Source organism: Pyrus communis, chromosome 17, assembly GCF_963583255.1.
Source record: "Pyrus communis chromosome 17, drPyrComm1.1, whole genome shotgun sequence".
Lineage (NCBI taxonomy): Eukaryota > Viridiplantae > Streptophyta > Magnoliopsida > Rosales > Rosaceae > Pyrus > Pyrus communis.
Window position 1 is genome coordinate 13363999 of NC_084819.1, and position 14942 is coordinate 13378940.

The following is a 14942-nucleotide window of genomic DNA, read 5'->3' on the forward strand; positions in this document are numbered from 1 at the left end:
TGTCGTGAGACCAATAGTTAAGGTAGTTTTTTGTACTTTACCCTAATTTTAATAAACATCATGTGAACTATTCTATCGTTTTGCAACTAGTGCACCAATTAACAAAAAAATTGTAATTCATGCATATGCTTGTTCAACAACTGTTATTGCAAAATCAAGTAACAACGGCAAACATGCATAAATGACTTTGTGATTTAAAACATCTGTTTTTTAATCACTAAGACAACTTTCATTACAATAAAAAACTAGTACAAGGCCCAAAAAGGACCAGATAAACAACTACAGAGAAAGTAAAACGCCCAAACAAAATGAGAGCAGCAACCTAAGATACAACGGAAGGCCTACACAAGCTTAGGCCTGAAAGTAACATAAACTAGACAATAGAAAATCCTAAGCTCCAGCAGCAAATATCACATCGCAGCCGCCGTCACATCCTCAGAGAAAGCCAAACTCCGAACCGAGATAGTAAACACCAAATCCAAGTCCCCTTCATGACCCCCCTGCAAATATATACAAACAAAGTAACATATGGGAAGAGGGTAAGGCAAATGGGTATGTAAAATACCCAACACTTGGCCTCAATGGAGATCCAGCATGTTGGCTGGGGGAATGGAAGTGATGGAGGGAAGTGGATCTGATATCTGATTTCTGATCAGAGCCTTCCGATCCAAGCATATGGTGGGATGAGGATGAAGTATCACAATTAGGGAGGAGGGCGGAAGGGAAATAAAAGATAGAAAAGTAGTAAAAGGAAGCAAAAAAACCCCGAATAAAAGGCAAGAAGCCTCAGATATTTAAGACTCGGCTCAAGAAAAACGAAGATTAAACTTAGGGAAAAATTGAGAATTAAAAATGAAGGGTGAAAACTAGAGAAGATGAAGGATGAGGATGAGGGAAGCAAGGAAGGGGAGGAGCTGAGGAGATAAAGGGGAAGGAAAATAGGAAAAGTGCAAAGGAAAGAATACTTGAGAAAACTCAAGAGGAAAAGGAGAAAAGGAAAAGAAGAAAGGAAGGGAGGATGCCTCTGGCACCCAAGCCAAAGCCTAGGGCCGGTGGCAAAGTTGCTAGGAGGTTTTCACAAAGAGGGTTTTAGAGAGAGAAAATGGGAGGCTTTTTTCTTTCCAGGTGATTTAAAACATCTAAAAAGAAAAACTTTAATAAGTATCACATGAATTGTTCTACATTTCATAATTATCTCGTGAACTAATGAAACAATTGTAATTTACACAGGTGATTGTTCTGATTTTGTCACTTTACAAAATCAAGTAAAAATTATGCAATGGCAAGTATGTATGAATGTCATTGTGATTTAAAATTTAAAAAGGATGAAAATTCAATAAATGTCACATTAAATGTTCTACGTTTAAAATTTTTAACATGAATTAACGAAATAATTGTAATTTACGTGGGTGCTTGTCCAGGTTCTGACACTCTGCAAAATCAGGTGATGATCATGTAGTGGTTGACATGCAAGAATGATTTTGTGATTTAAAACTTAAAATAAAGAAAAAATTCATAATATCATATGAATTGTTTCACTGTTGTACAATTACCGTTTGAACTACATTTTTTATAATTAATTAAATGAACTTCATGTGTCTAACAAAAATGTTGCCTCTTTTATTAATAAAAATATAGTTCATATGGTGATCACACAAAATGTGAAAATTTCAAGATTTATTTGTGGAATTTTTTTTTTTTTTTTTTTTTTAACAAATGATGACGTTAGTGGATTAAACTATGGTGCATAGATATTATTATTTTTCACTACTGTAGTACAGTATCATCTACAATGCAATTTTTTTCTTTAAAGGTTTTTGTAATTCATCAATTGTTTAATGTTTTTTTAATTTTCACGTCTTTAAAGAAAATTTTAACCCTAATCTAGGAAAATAATTCTAAAATAATGATTTTATTCATTTGGTAAGATCCCAACTAGGAAATTATAGTGTACTTTTGCTAAGTTAACTTTAAAAATGGATATTTAAATTTAAAACAAGTGAACAGTGCACAAACCCAGTGTTTCAAAAACACTTTACAACGTGGCATCGTGGGCATCAAAGAAGCCCTCCTTCACACTGAACGAAAGGGATTGAAGTAGGCTTCCAAGGAAAGGGATTGAAGTAGGCTTTACCATCAATTTTTTCATTGATTTGTTACTAAGTGAACTGACAACAGTAGTACTAGTTACACCCCGATTGGCATTTCAATTGCCCGAATACTTTTAAAACTTGCCCAATTTCTTGTATTTTGCTTTTTCTTTAAGTTATTATCTTTTTGTGTAAGCTATTTGTTAAACATTTGACCAGTTAACATCCTTTGCTTCCTATCTTTTCCTTTTTATTTAACTTGTCTTATATTTTGTCTTTACATTTATGTAAGACTTGCAAACTGAGTTGGACCTAGATTCGATCAGTTTGTGGTTATCACTTGGCATAACGTAAAGAAAATATAAAAAGTCATTGGTAACAAGGCATAGAAAAGAACTTGACATAGATTTAATCCCTTTAGACCTACTTCAACCATTGGAGTAAAACTCAAATTTTAGGTTTTAAATCCACCCCAACTTGCTCTAGTCCTTAGGGCAAATATGAGTTTTAACCCAAAATTCTTGGGCAAATTTAGGTTAGGATTCTTCCTAGTTAGTGAGCTAACCCACCATATATGTTTATTTTTTTTAGTTTTATATTTATAAATTCATTAAATCCAACAATTAATATCTAATATGATCAAATTCAACCATAAAAAACTTTTTTTTAAAAAAAATTAATGGTTCAAATTTAAATCAAACGGCTAAAGTAATTAAAAAAAAATTCTTTCTTGTGTTTTATATTTTATGACATAGTCCTTTGATTTGAGAAGCTCAGATTACTTGTGGTGCAAGAATACAATCTAACAATTACGGAAAAGGATCATCGCTAGATCCTTTTCCTAGGGATCCAGTGATCTCACTCATTCATCGTATATTGTGCAGTCAGTTTTCATTAAGTACTATTCATATTTAATTTTAAATTTTAAAGTTTGAAATAATTTCTGATCGTATGATGTATGATAAAAGGGTGAGATCACATAATCTCTAGGATCCCTAGGAAAATGATCCGGTGATGATCCTTTTCCAACAATTACATCATACAAACTTTCTATTGGTCCAAGTGAACAGTGTGATAGGAACATATTTATGCGACTTTGTCATCTTATTTCTTTGCATTTACTCAGTTAATTTCCATTTATTTTGGTAATTTAAGTCATTTTCGTATTATTGAAGGTCCAGTTGATAAAGATGACAATAAATAGCCAAATGGAGCAATTTGGAGCAGTTTTTTACCTAGATTGGATAGCATGCGTGGATAGCATATGGGTTAGACATTTTTGGTGTTTAAATGGTGTTAGCCATGTGCTAAACTCTGAAGAAATTAAAGTTGAGGCTTGGAAGATAAGGAATTACACAAGAAAGAGGAATCCTAGTTGGAGAGAAACATTATCTTATCTTATCTTATCTCCAGCTGCAAGGAGGAATCCTAATCACATTCCAACACTTTCTACCTGATTCTTAGAGTCCTAAAATAACTCAAAACACCTAATCCCTTTTCTCCTGGATTTAGCCGTTCCCCCTATATATATGAAATTCCTGCACATTTTAGAGAATGCCGCGCCTACCATTCATCCATTGAAGTTGCTAGAATTTTCAGAGTTCTTTCTATCTTTGTTTTAAGTTTCAATGTTTATTTTAGATTGCTTTTCAGTTATGACGAACATGTGTAACTAAGTTTGTTTTTAGCTAGAGGTGAATTTGAAGCCATGATCATATGTTTTATATAAATTGATTACATCCAGTTATTGTTTCATAAAACATGAATGCGATTTACTTATCTGTTTTATAGAAAACTTATTCTTGTATGTTTATTAAGGATGCATACTTAGTTTGCATGCAGGGATTTGATGCTAGAATATAAGGGAATTTCACCTAATCGTTATGAACTTATATTTGTAAGTAGTAAAAGTCACTAGTCATGATTGAATTAAGTAATTTCTTGGCAGGAGTATCATACTTTTCATAGTTATGAATGCTTTGTCAATGTTTATGATTTTCATAGAACTTAATGACCTTTGAGATGTATCTCTATCATGCTTTTCATAGTTAGGGAACTTGAGAAGAATAATTGATTGCGTCGCTAAGTCCAATTCAATGAACTTAAGAAAATCTGATAGTTAATTGGTGTTGTTCACAATTAATTTGGGGTATTGTCATTCATGGTTTATAGGAAGAATAACTGGAAATTGATTTGTATGCATATGTTTCATGTGTAGAGAAGAATCCTTTAGCTATCCTTTCATCCATATTCATTCACAACTTAATCTACTTGTTGCCCTTTACTTTTGTTTTAGTTAAATTCATCCAAAATCTCCTCAGTCATTGTTTTGTTGTTAGTTTAACTTAGTTTTCAGTTTTATAAGTTTAATTTGTGTTGATTAGCATCCCTTCTAATCCTTGAAATAGAACGATCCCTACTTACTCATATTACGATTGCATAATTTATAGCGTTTAATTTGTGTGTTAGTTTCTACCACATCACAATGACACACTTAACAAGAACTAATTCATTTTAAAAGTGTCTAAGATCAAGACTTTCAAAGACATATTTTTAAGCTGACACAGAGTTCACACTCATGCAGGAGGAATTGTGGCATACCAACAACAATTTCCTAAAAAGAGCATCCGAATCCCTCCGATTTATGATTTTTAAATGAAAATGTACGAACTTTTCAGTCGAATTTTTTTTGTAGCAAGTACAAACCCCATGCTTCCACTCAGGACGTTTTTATATTTAGTTATGCCTATTTTCAAGTTCTTGTACTTAACATACGAAGTTGACTTTGTTGCAACTGGAGTGGGGAGTTTGAGTTTCGGGTACTTTTTGTTTAAGATGAGACTAATTAGCATGTATCTTGCATCCAAAATATTGACAACCAAACAAAAAGAATAAAACGACAAGATTTTCCACAACTATATTAGAAATTAAAATAAAAGTTAAGGATTTTGTCATTTGGTGCTAAAGAGCAACTCCATCGGTGTCTTGAGCCCGATGGATCAGCGACATAAATAACTCAATAGCCTCAGCAATTTGCTCTAGCCCATGCGGGCAATGGGGCTCGGGGGAGGCCCGAGTGAGAGGCCCAGCTCGAATTGGTGGCCCAAGAACCTGATGCCACATGATGCAAGGCTGACATCAACCACATTATAAAATTAATAAAGAAATGTAAACAATTAATAAAAAAATTTAAAAAAATTTAAAAAAATATTAATTAATTTTTCTATAAATATCTTATCATTATCTTCCACCTTACACCACAATTTTATATTTTCTCAAATACTTTGAGTTGTTATTTTTTATTTAATGAAACGTGGTACAACGAGACTGATTAAAAACTATATCCGAAATTTGAAATAAAATTATTTTTTATTATTTTATAAAATAAAAAATACTAATATTTTATTGTCTATTGTCATGGCTATTCAGTTTAGGGGTGAAGATGCAAAAGGCAGTTACTGTTCACTGCGGGGATTCAATAGTTAGTTGTCCTAGAAGGCCCTTACAACGCTGGAGTTGCTCTTATGGGCGCCTTAGTGAACAGTAATCGTTGGAGGATTTTGCCATTTGGTACTAAAGAGCAACTCCACCCCTTAGGGTGCCTTAGACCATCTCTAACTGAAGGGTCTAGAAGGTCAGAGGACCGAAAATAGCCCGAAAATCGTCTCTAACTGAGGGTTAGGCCAGAGAGCTCGTGGAATCTGAAAGGGCCCCACGAAATCTAAAAAGGCCAAAAGGCCGGCTGCAGCCCGGGGCTGGCCAGAAAAAAACATTAATCCTGTCGGTTATAACCGACAGGAATGCTTAAAAAGAAATTTGAATCCAACGGCTAGCTGACACCAGTTACAGTTGGATTCAATTTTTTTTTTTTTTTTTAATTCTCAAAAATTCTAATTTTTTTTTTCCTATAAATACCTAAACCATTCATTCACCATTCCTACACCATTTCAATTCTTATATTTTCTTTCCTTTTTCAAAAATCTATTCTTCAATTTTTTTCAATAATTTTCAAATGGCCTCGTCTGCAATGAAAGGTAAGGCTTGGACCTGAAAAGAAGATGAAGCTCTTTGCAAGGCTTATAGATGGGTGTAGGAAGATAGTGTGAGGGGGAATTGTAAAACAAATGACGGTGTTTAGACTTGTGTGTCCAAAAAATACTTAGAGTTCTATGAAGGCACCACTCCAGTGAATATTCGAAACCACGAGAGTTGTTCTTTAAGATGGAAGAAACATCTTCAGCCAAAGATGGAAGAAACATCTTCAGCCAAGTTTGAACAAATGGCATCAAGCATTGTTGGTAGCCGCAAGTAGACATGAAAGCGGCGCTAATTACTATGACGATGTAAGTGTTTTCACAATTTATTTTAAATATTTAATTATATTACATTTAATTTCATAAATTAATTTTCTTTAATTTTTTTTCTAGGTACGCCAAGTGGAGGATTTGTATATGGAGAGCAGCTCGAAACCCTTTTAGTTTCATAGTTGTTGGGAAATTTGTAAAGGGTGGGTGTTATTTGAAGATCCACCACATAAAGCTCATATGCTAGTGTTCGGAACTGCATCCTCAGTTGCAGATATGGATGAAGATGGATCTCCAACCATTCAACAAACAAGGGTAGAAAATCCGTTTTCGGATGAAGGTTCCATACCTAGGGCTATGGGACGAAACAAGGCGCGAAGGTTGAAGGAAAAAGGCAAGGCAAATGATGATTACACCGCTCAACATGAAGTGGCAGCCTCATTGCGATTAATGGCGGGGCAAAATGCCCTTGAGGCGGAAGAAAGGAAAAGTAGGCATGAAGAACGGGCCAAATAAATACAAGAAGAGATGGATGATAAGAATATGAAAAGGAACACTTCGAATTACACTCTAATGAGTAAGGTCTATTTTGATAGGAAAAAAAGAAAAAATTATGACCCGGCGGCAGTTATTTACCTCTGACTATACTCCTACAATGGCGAATGATGAAGATGATGTTGATTATGGATATTAAATTTAAGTTGTTGTTGGATTTGAATTTAAATTGTTGTAGTTTTTAAATTTAAATAATAAATTATGTTTGGCCCTTTAGCCCTCGGTTGGAGATGGTTTTTTGTGACAGGGTTAAAATGAGCCCTATGGCCTTTTGGCCCTCGGTTGAAGACGGAGGCAAATATAGTCATGTACTGTTCATTAGAATATTAATATCTTTGAGGGCCAAAAGATTAAAACGAACCATCTGATCAGCCCTTGGTTGGATATGGTCTTAGTGAATAAAAAGCACCCATCCCCTCCCCCAGCCCCAGCCTCACCCCCGTTGCCACCCCCCCCCCCCCCCCCACTAGTAAAATATCCAGGCAATTCACATTAAAAAATTATTTTTTAAAAAATAATAACAAAGAAAATTAGAAATTAATATTACTTTATAAAAAGAATATTGATGTTCAGGAACCATTTCTTTCTGGAATCATCCACTCTCTCCCTCTTTTTCTCCTCAATTCCTCTGTCCTTCATTTCTCCTCCTCTTCCCTCGACTTCGCGCTCACCGATGACAGGTCCTGATACATAAGGTCGTGTCCGACGACTGCAGCTCCTGCTACGTATGTCCCCATCTCCCTCTTTTTCTTATTTTTCTTCGTCTCTCCCTCCCTCGATTCGTTTGTCCCTCCACTTGCTCCGTCCCTCCTCTCTCTCCATCCATTCCTCCACTTCATCTTCTAAGAAGGATTTCTCGACCGTAGAGAAGGTGAAATCGTCCCTTGACCATGTCTCATGCTGCACCCTCTCTTGCAAATTATTTTTGTCATGATGATGTTACATCACCTTAGGCACAGAGGCGGGCGAGAATGGCCCGATTCCTGAGTCTGGGGGAGTTGGGACCGAATGGCAAGGGAGACTTGGGTGTGATGAAGCAATTTTTGTTGGGATAGGAGGATTGAATCACCCAATTGCAAAAGGGATTTGCAGGGGTGGACTTGCTCTAATACGGACACTTCGTTCCATGGCCATATAATCACACACACACACACATGTATATGCATATGCTTATTTTATAGCTCTTATCAAAATTGTTCATGCTTATTTTATATTTGTCCAATTAAATGTCAGTAAATTAATATTCGAATATCCGGACTAACATGTTTGTCATTTGTTTTAAATTTTACCAAATGAAGCTACTGATGTTTAAATTGGGATTTACTCTGAGTTTGATCCAAGTTCATGAATGTTGTTAATCTAGCTCTCATTGTGTTTTAAAGCCGATATATAAAAGTCTGTTTGGTATCCAATTAAAAAAATTACATCATTTCTCAAAACATTTCTTAAGAATATCTTCTCCAAACAGATTTTTTTTAATACTCAAAAACTTGTTTGGTATGAGATTTAAAAATTTTAAATCTTAAAACTTAAACTAGATAAAAAGATCCAAAGAGAGTGGATCGCATGAGAGGGAGAAAGATTAGAGAGGATCGAATGAGAGAGAAAGAAGAGAGGTTTGGAGGAGAGAGAAGAAGATAAGAGGATTGGAGGAGAGATAAAGAAGAAAGAAATGAATGAAGGAGGAGAGATAAAGAAGAAAAAAGAGATAGATTCGGAGTGACAGGGGAGGAGAGACAGAAAAGAAAGAAATGAGCTTTATGTTTAAAAACTCTAAAAACTCAGTTTTAATGTTTTTAGAGAATATGCTATGTTTTAAGTTAGTCTTGAATTCAGTTTTTGAAAATAGTCATACCAAGTAAGTTTTTAAGGCCTAAATTTTAAAAGTGTTTTTGAATTTAAAAAGTTGGATTCAAGTATAGTACCAAACAGACTCTAAATTTCTACCGATAACAAACAATAATATGCTTGTTATTAGACTAGTCGATTATGCATTCAGTTGAGACGAGTGATTCCAATTAAATTTACTAATTTAGTTAGTGTCTGGATAGTCAAAATCACTTGTGTAACAATTCATAATATATGTTCTCAAACCATTTCAGATATACCATATTTTGTTATTAATATATAATCCTATATATATATTGGAGCAGATCAGATATTAAGATGGATCAGTGACACAACTTTAAGTTTTTGTGGAATCCACTCAGTAATGTATTTTGACGATCTAAACCGTCTTTCTTTTATAATATTATGATCTATGATATTATTCATAGATCATCCTTGCAAAAAACTAGAGAAATCTAAACCATTAAGACATTTGTTGATACATAAAATCAGCGAGACTTTGAAACAACGTAAAGTGTTAAGTTTGTAACCTTCGCAAGGTTGCTCCGGTCACCTGGTTAGGATAATATGTGAAGAGATAAAGATAGGGAAGTAAATACAAGATGTACGTGGTTCATCCTAAGTTGGGCTACATCCATAGGGTCGAGGAGTTCTCATTAATAGTTAAGGGTTTACGCAATTCATAGGTTCAAGCATCATCATTAGTGAGTTTAATGACAAGCTTAAGTACAATAGTGGAATTAATTGTAGGAGAACGGTTTCCTTTTATAGTTGTTGAGAGTTTTCAGCTCCCGTCCACGGTCGATGTGGGACTCTAGGAGCTTTATTCTGATTTGACACTTGTTGTGTTGTGATTGGTCTCTTGATTGGAGAGGAATTCGTGTGCTTTGTCAATGGTGCCTCAACATGAACCCTTTAGTGGGTCCTTAAAGGTATGGAGTTGATCGGTGCTCAGTAGTTTTGAGATTGGTGAGGTGTGGTACAAACAACAATCATTTGTAGTGAAAAAAAATAGACGAATATGGTCCTACAAAGAAACCATAAACCCATAATCCAACAGTCTATAATTTTAGATTTGAGTATTTTTGGTACACATGATCTTTGAGGAGTAACATGAAAAATAGACAACTCAGATCGTCACGTCAAATTCAAATTTACTCTCATTGTGTTTCTAACTAATCTACTCTTATGTCAAATTCAAATTTTTTATTTATTTCTATCATATTATTCAATCCAAATGAACTGTTACGATTTTTTCCGACCATAGAATTTTATTGATGATTAAAGAGCATTACAATCTTCAAAAGGAACATCCTCAATAATGTAAGTTCGTTAAACCAATAAGTATCGGACATATTGGTCTCGCTGTTAAGTGGTAAAGGGTGAGGGTTAAGGCTTTAAACACTGGCTGATGTGGAGTAGTTGAGGCCATTGGTTCCCAAGTTCCCAACCCGAAAACACAGGAGGAGGGCTGAGTTCCCAATACTTTGGGGATCTTTCTTATAATTTCTCTCCTCGCACCATGTACTTCTCAACCTACGGACAAACAAACAAACAAACAAACAGACGAGCTTCTCTTCAACGTACGTTCATATGGATGGCTGCCGCGAAGAGGTGCATGGATTTTCTTTTAGCTCTCGATCATGAACCATGCATTCGATCAATGGTACGAAATATGGTTAATTATGAATTTGTTATTGTTGTTGTTGAATTGTTTTAATTCCAGAATATTAACCTTCATATCCTTTTCCTTGTCCTCTGCTTTTGCTTGAGAATCAGACTCCCATATATTTCCAACGAAAATTTATCTGGGAAATAATAATGCTTCCTCAAAATTAATTTAGATGAGGGAAACAAAGAAAGGAAATGCTGCTCTGATTTGTTCTTGGGGGTAGATTACGGGCATGTTTGAGATTGCTTTTGGAATGGTTATTCTGACAATCAAATAGCGTTTATGAGAGCATTTGATAGTAAAACTTAAAAATACTAGGTGGTTCTCTTCCAAGTGCTTTTCTAGGAAGCATTTGAAGTGTTTCTTCGATGGTTGGATGCATTCGCCATTGTATGTGTTGGGGACTCATAGATGTCAAGCATTGTGAATTTGATACGTAGTGTACAATATCTGATCCATGTTTTGTTGCCAGTGCAATGGAATTCAGATTCCTTGTCCGGGGTGATTCATGTTTGCTGGTGAATTGAAACATAGGTTTTACGAGCTTGTAGCTGAATCCGTCATTTGTCATTCAAAGTAGATTTGGGAGGTTAATTTTACCAACCATGGGAAAGAATTTGAGAGACAAAAACCCTAACAATTCATCAGGGAATGAGCATTCACCAGGTTGCGTTTGGGGATTACTTCATATGATGAAGTATCACCACTGGCATTATGTCAAGAAAAGACTTGTGCATAAGAGGCATCGCGGTAATAAACATGCTGTTGGTAAGTCAAATGACTCTATACTATACGAAAGTTTTATTTTCGGCGTTGGCCATATACGCAAACTTTGCGGATAAAATCTACCTATGTGCATAATAATTGTCCTTGTATAATGCACCGGTGGCCCAAATTTCGTTCATTTTTGTAAGCAGTTCAATGGAAAGGCTGGAACTTATGATTATGCCATGATATGTGATGTAAAATCATATTACAGTTTATTAATTTATGTTGGAATTTGTTTTCTTTGGGTCTGCTACGCTGCAGGAGTTGGGATTCCGGGAAGCTGTACTGGAAATGCCTGTATGCCAGAAGACACTGATGCGAAGAGTGACAAATCTAACGTAAGTTTGAGCAAAATAATTTCTGACAGTGCATTATTGGATATTAATTTCTTTTCGTGTTCAAAAATTGTACTTGAATGAGTGGATAGACAAAAGCAGCATTTGGTTTGATTTTATCAGGGTGAAGATAAGACGAGGCAGTTCATTCCAGCAGGCATACATTCCGTCAAGGCCCGAATAAAAGCACGGATTGCTGGAGAAATGTCAAAGAATAAGGGTAGGCATAACCGGGCTTCAAGCTGTCCTGTACGATCACAATTGAAACGAACAGAATCCATGCATCGTCTGGAACCACCACCTAACCTGTACCCGATTGCTGAAATGGTATTGAATGAGAATAGTCCTAGAATTGTTCACCACGGCAATGAAAAATCCTGTGCTACAAGCAATCTGGCATCACTGTCCGCGACATCATATGAACGACCAATTAGTGGCAATAATGATTGTTGTGGAGATAGTTGCCCACTAATCACTAGAGATCGTACCGTGCATGACAAGGTTAATGAGAATAAAAAAGATCACACATTTATTGAAGAAAAGCTGGATGATGACAGAATGCAAGATATGTTCGAGAAGAAGTTGATACACGTAAAAGAACTCGATGCAGATGTTTCCCTACATCATCCAAAGGAGTATTTGGAGGCGTTGGATATAATCAATGTGAACAAGGAGTTATTAGTAAAGATTTTACATGATGCCGGCTCTCCTTTAGCTGCGCACTTCCATAATCAGCAAGCTTTCATTGCTAAAATGGGTTTAACTAAGTCAGAGTCATTCCCTATCAAGCTCAGGCACAAGCATGAATTCACAGGGTCTCCCTTAAAAGAGGAAAGCAAGTCGAAAAACAGTAGCAAAACAAAGAAGTTAGCAGGGTCGTCTTCTTTGAAATATGCTGGTGAACGCTCAATTCCATCGATCACTGAGCACAATGCAGATGGGATTCTAAAGCTAAATCAAACAATTGCTGATAGTTCTGCTTCTGGTTCTTCCGAAAATTTGAGGAACCAAGGTGAGAATCAAGTGGCAATTAAACGGTTCAAGGATCTGAGACAAAAAATAAAGTATGTAATCAAGGAGAGCAGACAAGAGAGACATATGATTGCCATGGATGCCATCCTTCACAAGGTTCCACATGGCCAAAAGCTTACTAAAGAAATGGAGCAAGAGATCATTAACCATTCGAAGGACCCTGCAATGAACAGAGAAGCTAAAGACAGTCCAGCAAGCAGTTATGATAGCGATCATTCGGTTTCTACCATCAAGAAAAAGCAACAGCACCACATGAGAAGAGCGTCATCACTCAATGCATCGCTAGATAAGTACTGTGAGTTGTACGAGACTAGTTGCAACAGAGAAGCCAAATGCCAAACAACATCCGAGAGATTGAAGTTGAGAAATGAAAGGGTAGGCTCACCATTACGTTCTGTTCCAAAAACGCTGGGGAGGATTTTTTCGTTACCTGAAATTAAATCATATAATTATCAGAACGAGGAATCTTCTGATGTGTTTTCTTCTGGAGCTCCAATTAGGGCTCTTGTGGATGGAAATGCAAGCAGAAGAAGTAGCTTTGATGAACAAAATAGTGTACACCATAGTATAGGTTCAGAAAATCATATGCAGCTCGCTGCGCCTGTAGAAAGTGAGATTAAAAATTTAACTGGCGGTGGTGAATTCAAGGCAGTTTCCAGAGATAAGATGGCATCAACATCAGTTGTAAACAGTGAGAAAAGTGCTCCGGTGGATTCAATTGTTAACGATATTGAAAGCTTGATAGAACCATTTCCAATCTCTTTGCCCGAGTTCAACGTTTCCCTCTCTGAAGGTATATCTTTTAATTTTCATTGATAAGTTTTAACTTATATTACAGCATCTCAATCCAGGTGCATGCATTCTTCAAAACTTTTAAGTTTTTGTTGCTCTACGACCGTTATCATCAATGAAAGTTATGAAATTATCAGATTTGCTAGTTTTAAATCTTGGCACTTAATGATCAAGCCAACTTTTCTCAGTGTAGAAAATGTGAATTATGTTTCAAATTTAAGCCATTCCTCATAATTTTCATGCATCGATCACTAATTTGTGAACTTTAAGGCTGAGGGTTCATCGTGCTTATGGATATTGGTTTTATAGGAGCAGAAATTGAAGTAAAACCTCGAGATGGAATAGAAAGCTTGGCCAAGCTAGAGCATGATTCTCTTATTGATACACCTAAACCGGTTCACATGGATACGGAGAAGATAGGAAGTCCAATGAAGCACTTGAGGTACGAAATGACTCATGTCCGCGTTGATGAAAGAGACATGGCTGAATTCAATTATGTGCGAGATGTGTTGGAGCAATCCGGATTCAGTGGAAATGAGTCCCTCGGGACATGGCATTTGGATGAGCAGCCTGTTGATCCTTTGATGTATGGAGACACTGAAGGCTGCTTGGTGCATGATCCTGATTGTTCAGGAAACGAAGAAGGCGGGAAATGTGATCACTATCTTTTGTTTGATCTGATCAATGAGGTGCTGATGGAGATATATGGGAGATCATACAACTACTGTCCGATGGCGTTGTCTTCCTTATGTCACATTCCTCTAATGCCGGCAGGGCACCATGTTTTGAAGGAAGTTTGGGCCCTTGTGAGTTGGAACTTGAGCTTGATACCTGAGGTCGATCAATCACTGGATTATGCTCTGAGTCGAGACCTGGACAAGAACGACAGATGGATGAACCTCCAGTTTGATTCGGAGTGCATAGGGATTGAGCTGGAGGACTTAATTTTTGATGAACTTTTAGAGGAAGTTCTCTGTGTTTGAGCTTGTGGATGGATCTGCCAACAGTTATCCGATAAGTTGCCGAATTTTAGAAGATGAAATATGTTCTAAACTACTGTAAACGTGCAGGGAAGGAGGGGGGGGGGGGGGGGGATGGAATCCGATCTTGGGTGTAGATAATTGAGTGCCTAGCCCTAGCTAATTGGCCTAACCCACATCTACATCTAATATCGTACTATGAACTTCACGAAGAACATAGGGAAAAATATTAGGAAGAGATAGAATTCTTTTGATAATATTCCCCAAATACTTTACGTGAAATATGAAATTTGTTGTATATATTTAAAATTAGTGTTTTTGTGTCCCTCCATTCTAAATTTTGTGAGGAGATTTGCTTGTAATAGTATGCTTTCTACAAGAATCATACAGAAAATATTATATCAATGGTGTTTGGCATCTTCTATCTACTTGGCCAGCTTTAATGCTTTTCAGCTACGGGTGGTGGGGGGAAGGAAAAGGCTGCAGACCAAAACCATGCTTGTACTGAGATACATGATGCATTATGCATGTAAAAGATGCAATGAACTTACATGGCATGGGTACAC

General features: G+C 36.2%; 1 protein-coding gene across 1 annotated transcript; it reads left to right on the forward strand.

The window, feature by feature from the left end:
* The first annotated feature begins 11400 nt into the window (after window positions 1–11400).
* On the forward strand, window positions 11401–14471 carry LOC137723812 (uncharacterized). Its single transcript, XM_068463000.1, has 3 exons — window positions 11401–11575; window positions 11696–13397; window positions 13706–14471. Exons 1-3 carry the CDS (start codon window positions 11420–11422, stop codon window positions 14377–14379), a joined length of 2532 nt encoding a protein of 843 aa, XP_068319101.1. The 5' UTR covers window positions 11401–11419; the 3' UTR covers window positions 14380–14471.
* The last annotated feature ends 471 nt before the right edge of the window (window positions 14472–14942 follow it).

Bases quoted from the DNA above. Each gene is read 5' to 3' on its own strand.
- LOC137723812 (XM_068463000.1), top strand. From the start codon at position 11,420: ATGATATGTGATGTAAAATCATATTACAGTTTATTAATTTATGTTGGA. The intron at 11,576-11,695 runs GTAAGTTTGAGC...TGATTTTATCAG, and splicing joins CGAAGAGTGACAAATCTAAC to GGTGAAGATAAGACGAGGCA. The intron at 13,398-13,705 runs GTATATCTTTTA...TTGGTTTTATAG, and splicing joins CAACGTTTCCCTCTCTGAAG to GAGCAGAAATTGAAGTAAAA.